We start from the raw sequence: 22418 nt of genomic DNA, 5'->3' as shown, positions 1-22418 counted from the left end.
TGATCAGAAAAACAATCGAGTACATATCAAAGTGCCGCAGCTAGCTATTGCAACTTCCGAGACTAGTACGATCGAGCAACATAGTATCTATCTGTTATCGCCAGCCATGAATGGCGACGGAGCTAACTTATTCCAAAACAAACATGGCATATACAGAGTGCCCAAACTAAAGAAAATAGAGAGAAAATTAAGCAACTACCATGAAATAACGTCCCTAGACGATACAACTGCTCCAACATTCGTACATCCCAATCCTCCGCTTCAGCAGGATCATATCACTAGAGATACAGGATCAACTCATTTTCCTTTGTATCCTCCTTCGTTCATCTTGGGATCTTCGAACACTCACCAGTGATGTGCTGACCCCACACTTTACATATATAACAATACACGTAAACAGCACGGCTGATATTATGCTTGCACCTGTTATGCACTGAAGGACAACGCAAACAAACTATTACATAGCCCTTGCCAACCTCAGATACGCCAGCTGGGACACGACGGAGGTAGGAGCACTCACAGGTCCAGTGGCTAACCTTGAGGCAAACACGACAAACTTTGTTGACACATTTCTCAGGCTCACAAGTTTTCTTCTCTGAAGTTGTATCCTCAAGTTGGACGTTGAGTTCAGTCAGAAAGTCTTGAACAACATTTTTCTCTTTCTTCTTATCTGTTTTTAATTTACGGAAAAGTATAGAAAAAAATTTAATAATATATCATATATAAGTATGTATCTGTACATATGTATGCATGCATTTCTGTGTATGTTAAGAAGCATCTGGATAAAGATAATTAACAAAGCTCAGCATATGCATGCCGCAAATATACATATATACATATAATTGAATCCACTCCTGCGAAATTTGTTCATAATTCTGCCCAGGTAACCACAATATGACTAGCTACTATTTATATAAACCCTAAAAGATACATATACGATATATTAAAAGGGATAGAGTTTTATGCACACAAAAGAATTAGTTATCAAATTAATTAAATTCACACACAGAAGCCTAAAACCAATTTTTTGCTTAGTATGTTTGCTCAAACTCAAAGCATGTTATCAGCGAAATCGAAATTATTTCCTCCTCACAAACCCTAAAACAAAAAACGAAAAGCATACCAAAATGAGTCCAGAATTCACCTAGGAGCTTCGCCTCTTGAGCTGAGTTCATCACCTGCCAGGATCCTAATCCCATGCGGAGCTTGGCCTTTGATTTTGCTCTCAGTCGACGGTTCATGGCTATTTCAGAGAGAGAGAGAGAGCCAGCGAGGGCTTTGAGGTTAGATTTGGGCCACAACGAGATTGATAAGGGAGGGATGGGGGCTTCGGCGGGTAGCATATGGGTTAGAGGGATAAGAGGTTTCCCTTATATACTAACTTTTGGGGTTTAATTACACTAACTCCCCTGAGGTTTATACGCGATTTCATAAAATCTCTTCAAGTTTGAGACCTTACACTAACACCTCTCAAACTTTTATGTAACCTTTTCAGTCAAATTTTTGGTGATAAATTGACAATTATAGCTTATTATTGATAAAGAAAATCTTTATAATTCAATAGAAAAAGAAAATATTAAAAATTTAATTAAACATTAAAGAAATATCTTCTTCTGAAACGCCATAGACATAAATTGTCTTTTTTGTCATCTTCGTCTGTGCAAGTTTAATCCAAATTAAATCTTGAATTCGAAAGATAATTAACAAAGCCCATCATATGTATGTATGTATTTATGTGTATGTTAAAAAGCATCTGGATGAAGATAATTGACAAAGCCTAGCATATGCATGCCGCACATTTACATACATACATATAATTAAATCCACTCCTGCGAAATTTGTTCAGAATTCTACCCAGGTAACCACAATATATCTAGCTGCTATTTATATAAACCCTAAAGGATACATATTCGATATATTAAAAGGGATAGAGTTTTATGCACACAACAAATTAGGTATCAAATTAATGAAATTCACGCACAGAAGCCTAAAACCAAATTTTTTACTTAGTATGTTTGCTCAAACTCAACGCATGTTATCAGCAAAATGGAAATTATTTCCTCCTCACAAACACTAAAACAAAAAACGAAAAGCATACCAAAATGAATCCGGAATTCACCTTGGAGCTTCGGCTCTTGGGCTGAGTATTAGAGTTGGTGTTTTTATATGTATTTCAGTGGAGTTCTCTGTGTTAGAGTTTGAAGAACAAAGACAACAATGGTGTTTAGAGAGAAGATGATTGAATATGTCTCTTGGATTTCCACTCTGCAATAAAATACATTTTGTAACCGTTATGTATGTAGAGGAAGAGAGATCCTTCACTCATCAATACGCAATACAATCTCAACCGTTCATTACTATCATCCTATGAGATGATGCCACTTGTCTTATTCTATCACTTAGATCCTATACTAGAGAAGAGACCACTTGGACTATGATCCAATGGCTCAGATTACATCAGAAAAAACAAAATAAATCACATAAAAAGGAAATTCAAAATTTGTAACTTTAGCTCCAAGATATCAGCTCAAGGGTTACACATCAACACTCCCTTCTAACCCTTTAGCTGATTTCACACCAAGTAGATCTCTTAGGTAAACAAATCGATCCTTTGACAGAGCCTTGGTTAGTATATCTGCAATCTGGTCTTCTGTTTTGCAGTAAACAAGTTCAATCTCCTTTGCTTGGATAGCTTCCCTGATGAAATGAAATTTCCAACTGATGTGCCTAGTTCTCTGGTGAAGAACTGGATTCTTTGCCATTGCTATGGCAGAAGTGTTATCACATAGGATTGGTGTGCCTTCCACTTGCTCCTCTCCAAAATCTTCAAGCACAAACCTTAGCCATTTAGCATGTGATGTTGCTTCTACAACACTGACATTTTCTGCTTCTGCAGTGGACAATGCCACTGTGTTTTGTTTGATTGATGCCTATGAAAACATACCGGATCCTAATGTAAATGCATATCCTGAAGTGCTTCTCATGTCATCCTCACTTCCTGCCCATTCACTGTCACAATACCCTATTAGAGTAGTTGTCTTCCCTTTCACAAATTCAATTCCAAAATCAAGAGTGCCCTGGATATATCTCAATACTTCTTTTGGCTGTTCCCATGTGTTTCTTTGTGGGGTTATGCATGAATCTAGCAAGTAAACTAGAAGCAAACATTATATCCTGCCTTGTAGCAGTCAAGTATAACAAGCTACCTACAACTTGTCTATATTCACTTTCATTTGCTGCTTCACTACCATCTGTCTTGCATAACTTCTCATTCACAGCTAGTGGTGTTGCCACTGATTTGCAATCTTTCATCCCAAATTTCACAATAAGCTTTATTGCATATTTCCTCTAGTGGATAAAAATGTTTTTATCTGTTTGTACTACTCCCATGCCAAGAAAATGATGAAGTAACCCCAGATCAATCATCTAATAATGCTGCATCATGTCATTCTTGAACTCTTCAAGTAGTTTTGGACAGCTTCCAGTATATACAATATCATCCACATAGAGTGAAACTATAATGATACCTGTAGCTTCACTAGTTTTGACATAAAGTGTTGCTTCACTAGAGCTCTTCTTGAAACCTGCCTTGCTAAAATAGGAATCTATTTCGTCATACCAGGCTCTTGGAGCTTGCTTCAACCTATACAGAGCCTTGTTCAACTTAAAGACCTTGGTTTCTTCACTCTCTTTCATGAAACCTTGTGGCTGCTCAACATAAACCTCATCCTTCAAAGCTCCATTTAGAAAAGCAGACTTTACATCCAACTGATATAGATTCCATTCCTTATGTGCATCAAGTGCTATCAAGGTCCTAATAGTATCCAATCTTGCAACTGGAGCGAATGTTTCATTGTAGTCTATCCCAGGCTTTGGGGAATAACCTTTTGCCACCAGTCTAACCTTGTTCTTCTGTACGGATCCATCAAGGTTCAGCTTGGTTTTATAGACCCACTTAACACCAATGATTGGCTTGTCAAATGGTCTGTCAACTAGCTCCCATGTGTTGTTCTTCTCAATCATTTCAAGCTTAGATTTCATTGCGTTTTTCCATGACTCATCTAGAATAGCTTCTTCATAGTTTTCAGGTTCTACAATGCACATGTTACACTGAGCCATGATCTCATTAATACTTCTCCATTTCTGTGGTGTGTGGTCAGTTGTTTGTGAGCTTTCAAAAACATTCTCACTTAGTGGTGTAATAACATCCTCCACTTGAGTTGATGCATCCAAGAGTTGACTTGGTTCACATACTTCCACTTGCTTCTATCCTTCACTACAATCTGCCATTTGATTCTCAACAAACATGGGGACTTGTATTTCACTCTTATTAGTATTCTCCACTCCCATGAGGCATTCTCATCAAAGAGTACATCTCTAGACAGGATGATCTTATTGGAACTCGGATCAAACACCCTGTACCCCTTTTCACATATTCCATAGCCTACAAAAATACATTTGCGACTATTTTCTTCAAGCTTATGCCTTAGTGTTGAGGGAATGTGCACATAGCATAGTGACCCAAAAATCTTCAAATGTGCAATACCTGGTTTTCTACCAGTGTATGCTTCAAATGGAGTTATATTTTTGAGAGACTTTGAGGGACATCTATTAAGTATGTAGACTGCAGTGTTCACAGCCTCTGCCCAAAATGCATAAGAAAGACCCTTTTCATGCATCATAGACTTTGCCATTTCCACCACAGTCCTATTCTTTCTCTTAGCTACTCCATTCTGTTGAGGAGAATATGCCATGGTTAATTGCCTCTGAATTCCAAGTTCATTGCAGTAATTGTCAAATTCGGTTGATAAAAACTTTCCACCCCGATCACTCCTTAGACATTTCACCTTATATCCACACTGCAACTCTGTCATTGCTTTAAACTTCTTAAAACAATCAAATGCACTTGACTTGTTCTTGAGAAAATATACCCATGACATCCTAGTACAATCATTAGTGAATAGCAGAAAGTACTTATTTCCAGAGATAGATTCAATTTGCATTGGTCCACAGATATCTGTGTGAACCAATTCCAATGGAAGTTTAGCTCTCCAAGCCGATTTTGATGGAAAAGACTCTCTGTGTTGCTTTCCTAGCATGCAACCTTCACACATAACAGAGGTTTTCTCCAAATGAGGCAATCCATGAACCATTTATTGATCTTCAAGCATTTTGATGCTTCTGTTATTTAGATGCCCTAAACGCTTATGCCATATCTGCATACAGTGTGTCACACTTGCTTTCAAGGCTAACTGATTTGCGGGCATCATTGTAAGAGGAAAATACATGTTGTTTGTCATCTGCACTCTAACAATAAGATTATCCAGTGACCAACCATCAAAGATATTCACCACATTTCCTCCAAACATTAGATAGTACCCGTGCTCCATCATCTGTCCAACACTTAGCAGATTCTCTTCAAGTCCAAGAACAAGCATCACTTCTTGAATGTACTTTCTTCCCAATTTGGTCTCTATCACAAGAGTCCCCTTTCCTGCAACCTGAACAATTTCTCCAGTTCCCATCTTCACCCTGGAAGTCAGATTCCTTTGAATGTTGTTTAGTAACCTTTCATCACCTGTTATGTGGTTACTACAACCACTATCAATGTACCATGAGTGATTCACCTTCACATTTGTCATAGCATTACATGCATAGAACAGGGTACCAGTTTTTTCAACCTGGTTTACATAGTTCACCTTCTGTATATTTTTATTTCCATGGCAGTCTCTGAACACATGCCTAAGTTTCCCACAACCCGTGCATTTAGGCTTCCCTTCAAACCAACATTTGCCATAATGCAATTTATCACAGTGTCTACAAGCTATTTTGTTGCCATCATTAGAGACATTTGGTTTGTGAACAAAATTGGGCTTATTATCCCATTTCTTTCCTTTGGATTTCCAGTTTTTCTGAAATTTTTGATTTCCAGAATAACCTACTCCCTTAGGGTTTTTACCTTCAACATTTAGACTAGTAAAAGCTCGTTCTGTAAAGTTTTCAGCATGTCTATCCAATCTAAGTTCAAAACTTTTCAGAGAAGCAACTACCTCTTAAACCTCAAGAGTTTCAAGGTCCTTAGAGTGTTCAATTATAGAACAAATAGGATCATATGATCTAGGCAAACTAATCAACAATTTTTGCACAACTCTCTCTCTAGACAGATCCTCACCATAACTCTTCATTTGATTCATTATATCAAACAATCTAGTAAGATATACAGATAAGGATTCACTATCTTTCATACGAGTATATTCAAATTCTCGACGCAAACCTTGCAATTTTACGCTCTTTACTTGCTTATCTCCTCTGAACTCTTGCTTCAGAATGTCCCAAGCACCCTTTGAAGTCTCTTCGTTCACAATTCTGGGGAAAATTTAGTCTGAGACAACACCTTGGATCAACCCAAGTGCACGAGCATCCTTCATTAAGATGTCAGTTATCGTCGGCTTCTCCACTTCAGTGACCTCAATCTCTTCTATCTTCTTCTTCTCCTTTTTTGGATCTGAAGCATCGAACCCATTTTCAACGAGATCCCACAACCCATGAGATTTTAGAATGGTTTTCATTCGAATACTCCAGAACTCATAATTTTCTCCATTCAAAACTGGTGTGCGAAGCTCAGCAATGCCCGATCCTGCAATATTAGACATCGGATTCAAGAAATCACACCACCTCAATCGTCGAATGAGCTCGATTTCAGCTCGAATCGATTTTCAGTTTTCTTCTCACAGATTTACGCCCAGTTTAGATAACCAAACATGGCTCTGAGGCCATATTAGAGTTGGTGTTTTTATATGTATTTCAGTGGAGTTCTCTGTGTTAGAGTTTGAAGAATAAAGACAACAATGGTGTTTAAAGAGAAGATGATTGAATATGTCTCTTGGATTTCCACTTTGCAACAAAATACATTTTGTAACGGTTATGTATGTAAAGGAAGGGAGATCCTTCACTCACCAATACACAATACAATCTCAACCATTCATTACTATCATCCTATGAGATGATGCCACTTGTCTTATTCTATCACTTAGATCCTATGCTAGAGAAGAGACCACTTGGACTATGATCCAATGGCTCAGATTACATCAGAAAAAAAAAATCACATAAAAAGGAAATTCAAAATTTGTAACTTTAGCTCCAAGATATTAGCTCAAGGGTTACACATCAACACTGAGTTCATCACCTGCCAGGATCCTGATCCCGCGCGGAGCTTGGCCTTTGATTTTGCTGTCAGTTGACGGTTCATGGCTATTTAGAGAGAAATAGAGCCAGCGAGGGAGAAATTTTTAGTTATGATAGAAACACAGATGGTACACCATATGTTTCTATGTAAGTGGTGGAAAATTTTAATTTTTAAGTTATTAACCTTTTAACATCCATATCCCACCATTTATATGGAGACACGTGATGCACCACTTCGTGTGACTATCACACCGAAAAATCTCTCCCAGCGAGGGCTTTAAGGTTAGATTTGGGCCACAACGAGATTGAGAAGGGAGGAAGGGGGGCTTTGGTCGATAGTTTATTGGTTAGAGGGATAAGAGGTTTCCCTTATATACTAACTTTTGGGGTTTAATTACAATAACACCCCTGTAGTTTATAGGCATCTTCATAAATTTTCTACAAGTTTGAGACCTTACACTAGCACTCAATTTTTAATTCACTTTTACGTAACCTTTTCAGTTAAATTTTTACTGATAAATTGATAACTTTACCTTTATAACTAATTATTTAGACAATAAAGATAATCTTTATAATTCCATAGAAATCCATAAAGGATTTCTTATTAGACTTTTTAGCTAAAATGGTCTCTGAGATTTGCATAACTCCGCACTTTGATCCCTGAGATTTGAAATCAATAGAATTGGTCCCTGAGTTTTTCCACAATCAATCATTTTGGTCATTCCATGAAAAATCTCCAAAAAATTAGAATAAAATGACAAAAATACCCTTAATTTTTGCCAAATCATTTTGATCTATTGTTTATTATATTGAGGGTAATTTTGTTATTTTGATCATTATTTACATAATTGTTCACCGAATGACCAAAATGATTGATGGTCATGGACTACTTCTATTGATTTTAAATCTCAAGGACCAAAGTGAGAAGTTAGACAAATCTCAATGACCATTTTGGCTAAAAACATTTTTATTATTTTGTTAGGCCACTGGTTTTGCACAAGCTTACAACCGAACCCTTACTCTTCGGTCTCCGGAGCGGTTCACATTTTTGTTTTTCTTAAAAAACTTGCATTTCCCTACAGTTAGCTCGGATGATGCACATGCAGTTATCAGCTATGCACATTGCACTGTATGATACGACTTTCTTAGCTAGCTTAGAATTTCAACTGACCTTCATACAGGCTGATCTTGCACCACATGCCTTCATGTGACGGGTTCAGAAATGGCAAGCACTCCGAGTGGAGTTCTGCTGCTATGAACTCTGCAACCATGTCTACAGAAAATCCATTTGAATCCACTCCTGCGAAATTTGTTCAGAATTCTACCCAGGTAAACACAATACATCTAGCTGCTATTATATAAACCCTAAAAGATACATATACGATACATTAAAAGGGATATGGTTTTATGCACACAAAAAATTCGGTATGAATTAATTAAATTCACGCAACAGCAGCCAAAAACCAAATTTTCTTTAGTATGTTTGCTCAAACGATCAAAGCATGTTATCAGCAAAATCGAAATTATTTCCTCCTCACAAACCCTAAAAGAAAAACGAAAAGCATACCAAAACGAGTCCGGAACTCACCTAGGAGCTTCGCCGCTTGGGCTGAATTCTTCCAATTCGAGGATACTGATCCCACCAGGGACTTGGCCTTTGATTTGGCTTTCAGTCGGCAGTTCATGGCTTTGTCAGAGAGAGGAAGGGACTGGGCTTTGTGGGCAGTTATGGTTTATCACTGTGTTTGAGAGAGAGGGCTTTGGGGTTGAGAAGGGAGCGAGGGGGGCCTTGGCGGGTAGTTTAGGGTTAGAGCGATGGAGGGTTTAATTCATTAGCTAGTATATATTACAGCAGAATTGTTTTGTTATGTCTATGTATGAGGTTATGCTTGTACTCTTTATTTATGAGATATGCTTTGTACTCTTATTCTTTATTTTGTTAACATGCTTTATTACAGTTTTTTTTTTAAGAGAGTGGAGCGCAAAAAGAAAAAGAAACTTCGACACAAGTAATCACCATAGCAAATGATTCAGAGAAGGATTTTCAAACTCTTTTAGGCCTTCTACGAGAACACGGAACTACTAATATTCTATTGGATTTACATAATACGATTGTTATCGTAACCGATTCAAGAATAACCTCCCGCGGATGGATCAGCAAACCTCATCAATTCAAGATTGTAAGATCAGATACACTTACGGTTGCATGCCACAACTGCAATATGGAGGGCGCGACTAAGATATTGGATCATTTAGAAGACGAGGCAAAATTAAAACATTTACATCAAGCTTCAAATGAAGCAGTGGAGGAATACATGACGAAGAACGTCCCTTGGGACTCGGTTGGAGTCTACCTTGGCTCGATGGAATCCAAAACAAGAGCATATTTGTTCATCCATGAAGTTGAAATCTAACATCTTACTGGTTTTGAATGGAAGAAAAATTGAGATAAGTGTAAATGTTGGTATACTGATTATTACACTTATACCAATCTTTCTCCCTTTCACAACCAGTAACCTGTTGGATTCAACCTCATGGATGATCAAATGTGCTCTTGGTTTGCATTCTATATATCCCTTCCGAAAATAAACATAAAATTGAGTGCCTAGAAATTAATTTTTGTTTACAGTTTTACTACAGCAGTTTGTCATTGTTCGTTCATTCCACAATTTATAAAATCAGAAGCCCCCCTCTCTCTCAAGCTCAAATTTTTCAACCCAATAGATTTTGAAGTATAAAATTTGGGCTTGTAATCTTTCTATCCAAATTAATGGATCTTAATAGTATCCAGCTATATTTGAGCTTGTATAAATGAATTATGAAGTGATCTACTCTTGGTTACATGCTGACTTCTACATTTTTTCTACCAATCACAAGAGTCTAAACACAATAAAAGGCTACGATAGGCCAAAGAGAAGGTTTGTATTGAGTGGACTGACTTTGGTTTCTCACTGACTTCCTCTTGAAGAAAGTTGGGGTTTCATAAAATCAACTGGTAATATTTGAAGTAACTCAATCTTTTATAAGCACATCCAATGTCCTTTCTTTCCCGAATGTAAAATTCCTACTCTCATTGTCTATTTCATTTACCAAACATATATGATATATACCAACAAGTCCACCAAAGAGCTAAAGAGCAAGCTGTCATGATTTGCTTTCGTTTATAATTGAAAACTTGAAACAAACGCGTGGGAAAAGAATAGGAAGAGCCTGAGAGGGGACCATTAAAACCCTGTTAATTTGTAGGCGGGCACTATACAGTGTATAGCAGCAATATCTAAATAGAAGACTTTTGGTCATTGCTTTTTCAAAGAAGGATGTGGCGCTTTCATGCACAAAGACAAATAGATAGCACAATGCAATGTTAAACAGAACCAATGCTAACTACTATACAAACATCACATTACAAATCAAATGACCTAGTATTTTCAATTTGAGTCGGTTTTCACACTTCACTTGTAATCATTTGCACTCTAAATTTACGAGTTTATATATTTTTTGCGTTCATATGAGTACGCTGGAGATTTTAAAAGGGGTGAAAAATCTCACTAGCCATGAAAAAAACTAGGGTTCCTCTCACGTTACATCATGCTGAAAGCGAGATGTGCTCATCGTCATCCAGTTTAGGGTTAGGTCGTCGAGGATAGGCTGAAAGTGAAAGCAGTCCATCCTAAAATAGCTAGCATGCAACCATGCAAGTGGCTTTATCTCTTTTGGCCAGCTGTAATGATCAAACTACGCTTTTCCTTGTTTGCAATGGCATTCCATATATTTTGAATCTTTTAATGATGAGATGATGCACCTTTCTCCCTGGAAGCCCAGTCCGGTCATCCAATGTTGAACACGAGGTTGAAATTATTGAAACTCACTTGTCAAATATTTGAAAAACAGTGTATTACATTCCCCTTTAAGCCATCTCTTTGCAACTCTTTTCTTTTCTTTTCTTTTTCTATTCTATTTTTCTTAAAAGGAGAGGGATGGATCAAAAGTTCACAAAACAAGTTATTATTTATGTAGCTAGGATCATTCATTGGATTAGTGATTAAATTTAATCAATGCAGACATCCAGACGCAAAAACATTAGGGATAATCTGTTTGTACCTCAAAATTTGCTCACCATACCCTCCTCGTCCTTTTTGAAAATCTAAAAACTGAATTTCTTATTTATTTTTAAAAAATTGAAAAGAATAAAGAATAAAATAGGCAAGAAAGAAGAAGGAAAAGAAAAATTAGCCCATGCCCTAGGGGTTGGTGTCTTCACTTGGTTGGATGAGCTATATATCATGTTTGACTTAACTAGTGGATGTGAAGGTGCTTAAGTCGAAATTAATTTGACGTGAAAATAGTAACAAGATGACATATCAATAATACATTTATATATTCGTTTCGTATTTTACTATTTATGATTGGGACAAGAAGATGAAAAGATTGAAGCAGCAGCTTCAAAGGAGATGATCAAAGAAACCAATTGGTTGGGGGGGGGGAGGGAGGGGGAGAGAGAGAGAGAGAGAAGTTTCTTTGTATTTCTTGAGAGTCAAGTTATCTTCTTACACCTTAGCTATATGTATTTATCTGATTACATTACTTGCAAGACAAGCTAACAAGAGAGAGAGAGAGAGAGAGAGAGAGAGAGAGAGAGAGAGAGAGAGAAGTTTCTTTGTATTTCTTGAGAGTCAAGTTATCTTCTTACACCTTAGCTATATGTATTCATCTAATTACGTTACTTGCAACACAAGCTAAAAATCTAACATCCTTAGCACCAGATTCTAACAACCTTATAACTTCCCTTGGATCTTGTGACACTTGTCATCATCTAGACCCTTGAATTCCCTTCACTTGGATTCTCATCTTTGTGCTTGTTGTCTTTACTTAAATCCTCATCTTTGTGTTTGTCTACACTCTTACATCCCCCCTCAATCTCACGCTCTAGTGAACTGAGCATGAGATTGCCACAATGCTGTTGAAACAAGGGTGCAGATAAACCCTTTATGAGTATACCAGCAAATTGTTCAGCAAAGGAAACATGTTGCGCTTGAAGATCTCCTATTGTAACTCTTTCACGAACCAAGTGATAGTCGATCTTGATGTGTTTGGACTTGGCATGAAACACATGATTGGTTGATAGAGCTATAGTTGAGATGTTATACAGTGAATCATTGGTGCTTGATAAAGGGGAATGTGTAAATCACAAAGTAACTGTCTTATCTAGGCTATTTCAGCAGTTGTGATAGCAAAAGCTTGATACTCAACTTCTATGGATGACCTTGACACAATGTGCTGCTTATTTGATGCCCAAGAAATGGGATTGGATCATTGGAAAACTACAAACCCTGAGGTAGATCTTCTACCATTTGGATCCTCGGCCAAGTCTGCATCACTATAGGATTGAAGATGTATTGGTCCTGGTTTAAAGTGAATCCCATAATTTGATGTGCCCTTGAGATATCTTATAATTCTTTTAACTGCAATTACATGTGACTCCAGAGGATTATGCATGAATTGACATGCTTAATTCACAGAGAAGGCTATGTCAGGCCTTGTAAATGTGAGATATTAAAGTGCTTAAACTACACTTTTGTATTGATCAGGACTATGGTATGGTTTTCCATTGTTTTTGAGGATTTTGTGATACGGTAAGCATGGAGTAGCACATGGTTTACAATCCCCCAAATCCACTATGTCAACTAACTCACTAATATATTTGGACTATGAAACAAATAAGCCTTCTTCTGTGTGACTAATTTGCAGCCCCAAAAAGTAATGTAAATTGCGTAAATCCTTCATCTCAAACTCTGTAGTAAGTTCTTTGATCGCCCAAGATATCAACTAAGATGAGCTGCCAGTTAAAATTACATCATCAACATAAAGCAGCAACACTACAATGAATTATTGAGAGTGTTGAACAAATAAAGATGGTTCAGCCTGTGAAGACTTGAATCCCAATGCTGGTAAAAAACTAGTAAACCTACCATTCCATGCTCTTGGAGCCTGTTTATACCCATAGAGTGATTTTTGAAGCTTGCAGACATAATTGGATGGATGTTATGAGCTTTGAAACCCCGGAGGCTACTCCATATACACTTCTTCTTGTAAAATGCCACGTAAGAAGACATTTTTCACATCTAATTGCCTGACTTACCACATGAACTGAGATGCTAAAGCAAGAATAAGTCTAATGGTTGTAGGCTTAATTATAGGACTAAATGTTTCTCCATAGTCTACACCTTCCTCTTGACTATAGCCCTTTGCTACAAGCCTTGCTTTATACCTTGCCACAATGCCATTTGCATTTTTTTTTATTATGTACACACATTTACACCCAACTAGGATTTTACCACTTGAAAGTGGAACAAGAGACCATGTATGTTGAGAATGTAGTGCATCTATCTCTTCCTACATTGCATTTTGCCATTCTGATACTTTGGAAGCAACCTTGAATGTTTTGGCTCTGAGACAAGTGACTAAGAACCAATACTAGCTGAGAAAGCTTTCCTCTTGGTAATACCATTCTTAGATCTTGTTAACATAGCATGAAGTTGTTCAAGCTAGAAATCAGGATCCACAGGGCCTGGATGATGTGTAGGTGTGTTTTTGGGTATTTCAAGACTAGGAGGTTGATTTGAACTATGACTTGGTGATGAATGAATGAAATTTGGGGTAGCAGATGCATGTGTTTCCAAGAAATCTGAGGCGTTAGATGTAGGCAAAGAATCTAAGGCACTAGATGCAGCCAATGAATCTGGGGCACTATATGCATTTGTAGTTATTGAATCTGTGATATTTGATGAAGATGCATGAGTATAAAGTGGTGATATGACTTGATTAGTCAATGTAATGCATGGTAATGATGTACAAGGATGTAGTGAAGAATTTGTGTTTGTGGAGGTTGATGTTTTAACATAACCAGAAAACTTGTATGGAAAGACTGATTCATCAAATAGCACATGTCTGAATATGTATAGTTTATTCTGAGCAATGTCTAAACATATAAAACCTTTGTAATTTCTTGCATAACCCAGAAAAACACATGTTGTTGTTTTTTGTTGTAATTTGGAAGTGTTATATGGTTTCAAGATAGGAAAACAGGCACAACCAAAGACTTTTAAATGACTAATGTTGGGAATTTGACCATATAACAATTGAAAAGGGGAATTCATTTTTAAAGTGATACATGGCATTCTATTGATTAGATATGTTGCAGTGGCACAAGCATGAAACCAGAAGAAATTAGGTAATTTTGTAGTTCAAAGTAGAGTAGTTGCAGTCTCTACAATGTGCCTATGTTTTCTTTCAACTAAGCGATTCTGTTCAGGAGTGTATGAACATGATTTGTGATGTATTATACCATTTGTAGCTAGAAAATATTGGAATTGAGAACTGATATACTCTCCCCCTCCATCACTTTGTAAAACTTTTACTTTGGCAGAAAATTGGGTACACACGAAGGCATGAAATTTGAAAAATAAAGCAAACATTTCTGATTTATTATTCAATGGGAAAATCCATGTAAGTCTTGCACATTCATCTATGAAGGTTACACAGTATCTAAATCCTTCATATGATAGTAATGGGGCAGGTCTCCATACATCACTATGTATGATTTCTAGTGGATGTACATACTTATTTGTAGGAAAAGCAAAAGGTAACTTGGTGAATTTTCCTTCTACACATGGTGTACAAATTGATTTACATGTGTCTAAAGATGCAGAGACTTAATGTTGATGAAGCATTGCAGAGGTGATTGCATTAGATGTGTATCCTAGCCTTTGATGCCATAAACTTATGCTAACAGGTTATGCAAGAAAGCATTTGGGATGATGCATGTGGTAGCTTCTAAGTAATATGGAAAGGTATAGGGTAATAGCCAGCCCTACACAGCTTTTTGAGAAGAATTGTCCCTATGAATTTGTCCTGAACCCAAAAAGAAACATCATCATATATGAACTTGCGTCTATTATCCTTACAAAGCTGGTAAATTGATAATAGATGCTGAAATATCTTTGGACCATGTAACACATTCTTCAATACAAGGCTATGAGTTGAAGTGTGTAATTTTGAAGATCATATGTGAGAAATATGCAAACATGCACCACTTGATGTGGTTATTGTGTCATTACCTTGATATGGACTTGCCAATTCCAAGTTAGCTAGCTCAGATATCATATGTGAATTTGCACTAGTGTCTACAACCCAGAATTGTTTTGCAGGTGCAAATGGTTGATGATTGGCATGCATTGCAGAGAGATTTGGGGGTAGTGACTTTCCTTGATAAGCAAAATTGCCTCTATGATAGCATTGAATAGCTAAATGACCAAATTTTTAGCAAATTTGGCATTGAATTGGAGAACTAGAACTTGTGACTGATGTACTATGTCGTTGGAAGCATCAGCTGCAACATGTCTTCTTTTGTTACAAATTTGGCATGTTGGTATCTCAGATTGATGATTTGGACAATGAGCTTGAAATGGCCTTGAAACACCAAGAATTCCAGGACTTGCATTTGGTGGAGGATTGTAAGATCTTGGCCCAGAGTTATATGATCTGCCTCTTCCTTTACCTCTAAAATTGTTTCCCTTGTAACCCCTATAGTTGTAAGAACCTTGATAATGACCACCATAGTTGTTGTATTGATTGCCATTGTTATTGTATTGACCACCAGAATTATAACCAGTAGAATTAGATCCACTACCATTACTCTTGTAGTTTTGATCATTGGTTCCAGAGCTAGAACCAAACTTAACAGAATATGATGAGTCTTGATCAAGAACTAGAGCTTTCCCTTTATTGGTTTCAGTACCAGCAATCATTGCAGAACCAAAAGGTGTTGATGACTGATAATATTGACCAATTGTAGTATCTTCTGTCAACCATTGAGATCTAAAATTTGCGTTTTATAACATATTTGAAAGTATTGAATTTTGCAGGAAGACCTTTCAGGGCAAGAATGATTATATCATCATCATCATCATAAAAAATAACTCTTGTAGTTGGAAGATGATCCCTTGCACCGTTGATCTTTTGCAAATACACAAAGACATATTCAGACCCTTTTTTGATGTTACGGAGCTCAGTTTTCATACGAAAGATTGTAGCTTTTGTAACCGTTGAAAACCTCTCAGCAAGATTAACCCACATTTCATGAGAACTTTGACTTCCAATTATGCAGGACATTGTAGTTGTAGACAGAGTTGCAATGAGTAATTGCATAAGACCACGATCTTGCATCTTCCAGACAAGATAATCATCATTTCCAATCCCTTCAGTTGTAGCAATATCATTATCAAACCTTGGAGGACATTTTTTTTATCCATTTAGAAACCCTATAATTCCATGACTTTCGAAGAGTAGTGTGATTTGAAAACTCCAGGTTAAGTAGTTAGAATCATCAAGCTTGATTATAACTGATGTAGAAATGGTGGAGATAAGGCCGCTGATCGGAGACTGAACAATCTTTAACTGATCAGCAGTAACCATTGTTGATACTTTGTAGAATTCATTCACTGAGATGTTTTATCAAACAGTTGATATGTAGAAGAAGAAGAGCAATTTCTTGAAGCTCTGTGGAGATTGGAAGAAGCCAATTGTTGTTTGTCATAGAACAGTTTGCAAAACAGAGGGTAAAGAAGAGAAATGAATGCTTTGATTGAGATGCAGAAGCGCCGGGTCGATGCGTGGCGATGATACCATGTAAAGATTGAAGCAGCAGCTTCAATGGAGATGATCAAAGAAACAAATTTGTAAAGAGAGAGAGAAAGATTGAGAGTTGAGAGAAGTTTTCTTTGTATTTCTTGAGAGTCAAGTTATCTTCTAACACCTTAGCTATATGTATTTATCTAATTACATTACTTGCAACACAAGCTAACAATCTAACAATCTAACAACCTTAGCACCATATTCTAACAACCTTGTAACTTCCTTTGGATCTTGTGACACTTGTCATCATCTAGACCCTTGAATTCCCTTCACTTGGATTCTCATCTTTGCGCTTGTTGTCTTTACTTAAATCCTCAGCTTTGTGTTTGTCTACACTCTTACAAAAGAGGATTGCTTTATGTCGATGTTATCATCTCCTTCATATGATAAGAACTTATTAGTTACTACTTATTCATGCATTCGCATTGGCACAAGAAGATTGGACGATCGATCATAACTCACCACATTCACGAGAGAGCATAGCTCATGCCTTTCAAGGTCATTTTCTCTAGGTTACTAGGGTTTAATTGGCTTTGCTTTTTAGTGAACCATCTCGTTTTCTTAATCAAATGCTTCACATTATATTCGAGACGATGAATGCATTTTTCAGATCAAATTAAGCATAGGATGACAAGTGGTCAATTTTTTTTTGTAAAGTTAATTAAATTAGTCTCATTAATTCATGACAATGCATGCAACTTTATCTATGATTTGAGGCCACGTAGACAAACAAAATAATGTCCATTTTAATTTTGTCAATATATAAAGGAACAAATCATGATTTTGAAATGATGGAACATTTTTCCAAGTTCCACGTGACAAAGGTAAAAAGGGTGAGAAGAAGAACGACCTTATGGTATATATTTTTCTATAAAATCTTTAATCAATTATGTTACAAGAAAATATTACAATATAATCAAAGATCCAAAAGAAAAGAAAATGTCAAACATGTGAGTGTCGGGAATATTTGTGGAAAGAGGAGTATTGAGTCGGCAGAAGAGTCCCAAGTAGGTGTCTCCACTTTACTGCACGCTTCCAACTTTGGTAGAGCCCACATTTTCCTCTCCTTAAATCTTAGGCACGATGCGTTGCCGGGTTTAAACTTTAATTCCAGGTAATGTTAGGAGATTAAAATTAGAGATAGTTTGTAAATTGAATAATGTGTTACTAATATGAATGAATATGTTTATCAATGTAATTGATCAACTATCAACTTTTATGTTCTTTAGTTTCTATCATTTTGTCTATACATTTAATTTTTCTAGCATTATCCTTAATCCCATGACTTGTTTATTTTGTTGGATGTTTACGCAAACACAAACAAAACAAAAAGAAAGATGTTCACAGGCTCACACTGGTAAGAATCGATTACATAAAGCTTTAACATATGTAGATTTTTTTTTCTCTTGGACCTACGTGGTAATGAAATACCGTTGGCCATTTTGCTAATTAAAGTATGTTTGAGTCGCATGGATGGAGTGGCGCATCTTCTTCTTTTTCTTTCTTTTTAATGATCAAATGCAAAGCAACAAGTAGTATAGATTGCTTGGTGGTTAGTGCATTATTCTTCAACCTGTTGTGTTTTTTGGTTTAAATTATTCTCCCTCTTCTCTCTCTTCAAGTATAAATTAAAGTAAAAACATCTCTTGTATTAACAACAAAAATGATCAAATGCAAGCATATAAAATGAAATAAAGCTTAAAATTTAGTGATATTTCTCTTTAAAGTATTGAAGAATGATTCGAATTTGAATCTGCATCTCCCATAAAGATAAAAACAAGAAAATTATTACTGGAATACTGCATAAAAATCACAGGAGAGATGTAATGAGTGAGATTACAGTTTACAAGGATATGGATAAGTAGAAACATAAAGTAAGGGTTTAGTTTGGCCGAGTTTAGACCCCAGTGTTCGATATTTTTTCTCTTTGTTGGATTAATTATTATAGGTTAAAAGGATGCATGTCCATGTTCAATGTAATTGATTAATTTTAGAAGAAAAAACAAACCAGATTCTTCAAAGTTTGAATTCATTTTATCAATATCTTCATATCATATAACGACTACTCCCTTTATTGTCTATGGGTCGATAGGGACACATTTACCTGTTTTCCTTTCAAAATTATAGTACTGTCGTTTCACTAAATTAGAGAGTCTGATGAGTGTGAGGTGGCCAAAGTTATCATCAAACACTTGTTAGATGATCATGTGACAAATAAATGCTAGCTCAAGTGACAAATAAAAGCATGTTATACAGTATCCTACTGAATAGGGTGTTGGGTTTCCACCCATCCGTCCTAAGTTCAAAATTCCTCATTCCATAAATTATTGTAATAGTTTCGATCTCTCCTCCTTCCCTTAACAATAATAATTTAACAAAATAACGAATACAAGTGAAGTAAATTAATTTGTTAAGCACAAAACTAGGAGGTCAACAAAAACCAGTATGGTCAAAAGAATTTAAGCGGCTCACTCCTAAAATGGGCTCAGGATATAAAACTAAATTATGAATAGAAGGATTTAAGTGGTTCACCCTTAAAAAAGGGCTAGTGATTTGCTATATATTTGATGTAGATTACAAGATAACTTGAAATGATGTAAGTAATTTACAAGAGAACTTGAAACGATGTAATCTAATTTTCCTCTCATGGATCTGACCGCTTATAGGGGTACTCAACCTCTTTATATAGGCCCTGAGTGAGTCCCAAAGTCTTGGGTCCTTAATTCTCTCATTGTCCTATCATTTAATGGGCCAAACACATAGATGAGACATATAAGCTATTCCTCCATTATCCACTCGACATAAGTGACATTTGCTCAGAGCTACTTGCATGATTCTCGGGACGACGCATATCGAGCGCACCCCTCGTTCAAGAGTGGTGGGAAAGCACTCAGCAGCTCTAGGCCTGAGAGTATTTACGTCCCTTCATGGACTTATTTTAACGTTGATGGCCAGCATGTTGCACGGAGTTGATGTCAGGGTAGACCTACCCTTGGAGCTCCATGCTAAAAAGTTGTCAGGCTCGCCAACTATCAAGAATGGTCGGAAAGTACTCGTCCTTCTTTGTTGGCAAACAGTCCAAAGCTAAGAGCGGCTGTCTTCTTCGTTGTTGCGGTAGTTCTCTGTCTGCTGAGCTCCTTAGGTTGGCTTGTAAGCCAAATGTCTTGATATTCTCATTGTTTAGTGAGTTTTCTTCAAGCCTATGTCCTTAGACCCAACAACAACTATATATTATTTTAATGAGTCTAAAAGAACTATAAAATTTTTTTTGAACAAACGATATTAAAAAACATGCATTAACATAATTAGAATTAAGTTAGGTCGAGAGTTTAATTCCAACCGAAGAAAAAAAAACCTGAAAAGGAGAGATGATTATTTTTACCAAATTAAGTGATTATATTATTGCACATCTTGTATATACATTGGTCTCAACACACACACACACATAATACATTCAGTAAATACATACAGGAGACTTGGAACAGTCAAGACATTGATTCTACTAACTACTGCATTGCAAGTGGCAATATCATCATCATGAAAATGACATCTTTGCCCTCTTTTGTGTAAATACACCCTTGCATTAACTTGTACAGACCCCACCATATCATATATATATATATATATATATTCATACTGATCTACTACAATCAGCCCTACCGAACCCAACTCTACGATTTGCCAGATCAAATTCAACCCATTGATTCCTCTGATGAAAATTTCCAATTATATTGCTGGAGGCACCAAGCATGTTGGACTGTCCGACTGCAACGCAACGGACTCCGCGCCCTACTTCGGCTAGAATTTGTTCTTTTGGCGTCACAATCTCCACACCTTTAGCAAACACAAATGCCATGTCTCCTATCAACCGCCCGATCTCCATGCTATCACCATCAAAACACATGTCGGACACACCTGCATACACGTAACCCTTTTTCAACTTTGCTCCCGCCAGTCTCACAATCTCTTCCCTCACCTTACTATACGCTTCATCCACAAAATAAGTGAACTCAGAACCTGAATCAATCATAGTCTGACCCGCCCCGCTGGCATCGGGTCGGAATATGGAGGGTTGAATTTTCAACATTTTCCCACCAATTCTTATCCCCACCATTACAACTGTATAGGCAAGGGGGTCCAAATTCGGCATGCGTTGACTTTGACCAAAGGTCAAAAGGTCAACGTATCGGAATCCCGCAGAATTCGGGTTGTGGCCCAAGTAGAAACTCCCGGTCGGCATATTGGACCCGGTTCGAGCCGGTCGGTTAGGTACGCAGTAGGAGAACTTGGTAACTTTTGCTTGGGAAGCGAATGATAGCCGCCCAAGATTCATACCCAGAATACCCTTGGTGTCACTGGTGTCCTTAGCACAACCAAGAATCAAGGGAGGGGTACTTACGGAACGAGAAAAGGTGAATTTTTCTCGGACGAGATTGCCCTCAGCGAGAGTACCGTCGGCGTAGAAGTAGGAATAATGGCAGAGGCGGTTTCGGTCGCAAGAGGTTGGGAGGGTAAAATCGGGAACCCGGGGTTTGCAAATAGGGTGAGTGCAAGGCAAAACAGAGAAGGTGGAAGAGAGAGAAGGGTCAAAAGACGCTGTGGGAGGAGGAGGTGGCCGTGGTTTGGGGGTCTTGTTGTGGCACTGAATCCATGAGAGTTGGCTTCCGGTGTCCAAAACCATCTGTTGGGTCTGCGGCGGAGTTCCGATAGGGAGAGAAACGATCAGAGCCATTGAATACTTGAACGAAATCTTGTAGTTGTACGACGGATTTTTTACTGTAGCACCACCAGCCGATCTTCTGGACAGTCTAGGGTTTTGCTTGGAGTTTGAGAGAGAGGCATGAAATGTTTTGGACGTGTTTGGAGGAGAGAGAGAAAGTGGAGAAGTAGTGAGAGGGAAAGAGAGAGAAAAAGCACTAGTGTCGTTGTTCAACTTGTTTTGGTGCTTGTTCTGATCATCTTTCGGGATGGAAATCGAATGAGAAGGAGAGACGAGGAAGAAGATGAAGATCGTGAGAAGATTAAAGAACATGGTTTTGAGAGAGAGGTACATTATTACAAGCTAGCAGGCTAGGCTATTTAGTGATTGATTTACAAAAGCACACACAGAAAGAAGAGAGAAGAAGAGAGAAATGAAGGGGGTGGGTGGGTTTTTCAGTAGAGTGGGGTTGTGGAGGTGGGGTAGTATTTATACCATCGGAATTATGGGGGTAGAAGGAGGAAGAAAACTAAAGAAAAAAAGTTAAGGAACAAACAAAGACAGGAGAAGCCAAAAGAAAAAAGAAAAGAGCAGAAGATAACGCGTTTTTGTTAAAAGAGTAGTTAAGACTAGGGATCATATATTATCCAGGAGGACGGATCATCTTTGTGAGGATCTTAAGATTCTCAAATCACATCCGTTCATTGTACATTATGTGGTCAGAAATCAATGTAAATTTTTTTTATTTAAAATTGAATATAAACAGTATTTGACAAAAATTAGCCATACGATATAGGATGAATGAATGTGATTGGAGGATCCCGGAATCCTCACAAAGATG

General features: G+C 37.2%; 2 protein-coding genes across 4 annotated transcripts; both read right to left on the bottom strand.

Moving 5' to 3' along the window:
- LOC126634285 (uncharacterized) lies at positions 1-9128 on the bottom strand. Of its 3 annotated transcripts, none has more exons than XM_050304789.1 (4): positions 8774-9128; positions 8357-8485; positions 1124-1243; positions 1-670 (listed from the first exon to the last, which is right to left on the bottom strand). In XM_050304789.1, the coding sequence occupies exons 1-4, from the start codon at positions 8868-8870 to the stop codon at positions 324-326; spliced, it is 693 nt and encodes a 230-aa protein (XP_050160746.1). In that variant the 5' UTR covers positions 8871-9128; the 3' UTR covers positions 1-323. The 3 variants fall into 3 exon arrangements, with proteins under 3 accessions (XP_050160746.1, XP_050160747.1, XP_050160748.1); XM_050304790.1 differs by having other exon boundaries at positions 1145-1243; XM_050304791.1 differs by lacking the exon at positions 1124-1243.
- Positions 9129-20250: 11122 nt separating this feature from the next.
- On the bottom strand, positions 20251-22173 carry LOC126583128 (aspartic proteinase PCS1-like). Its single transcript, XM_050247425.1, has one exon. The coding sequence runs from the start codon at positions 21929-21931 to the stop codon at positions 20510-20512; it is 1422 nt and encodes a 473-aa protein (XP_050103382.1). The 5' UTR covers positions 21932-22173; the 3' UTR covers positions 20251-20509.
- Positions 22174-22418: the final 245 nt, after the last annotated feature.

Source organism: Malus sylvestris, chromosome 9 (genome assembly GCF_916048215.2).
Source record: "Malus sylvestris chromosome 9, drMalSylv7.2, whole genome shotgun sequence".
NCBI classification, from domain to species: domain Eukaryota; kingdom Viridiplantae; phylum Streptophyta; class Magnoliopsida; order Rosales; family Rosaceae; genus Malus; species Malus sylvestris.
This window is presented reverse-complemented; position numbering and strand designations above follow the sequence as displayed.

Excerpts from the sequence above, each read along its gene's own strand:
- LOC126634285 (XM_050304789.1), bottom strand. The coding sequence starts at position 8,870 with ATGAACTGCCGACTGAAAGCCAAATCAAAGGCCAAGTCCCTGGTGGGA. Across the intron at positions 8,486-8,773 it reads CCAAGCGGCGAAGCTCCTAG|GAGTGGATTCAAATGGATTT; the intron begins GTGAGTTCCGGA and ends CAAATTTCGCAG. Across the intron at positions 1,244-8,356 it reads CAAGATCAGCCTGTATGAAG|CCATGAACCGTCGACTGAGA; the intron begins GTCAGTTGAAAT and ends TCTCTGAAATAG.
- LOC126583128 (XM_050247425.1), bottom strand. The coding sequence starts at position 21,931 with ATGTACCTCTCTCTCAAAACCATGTTCTTTAATCTTCTCACGATCTTC.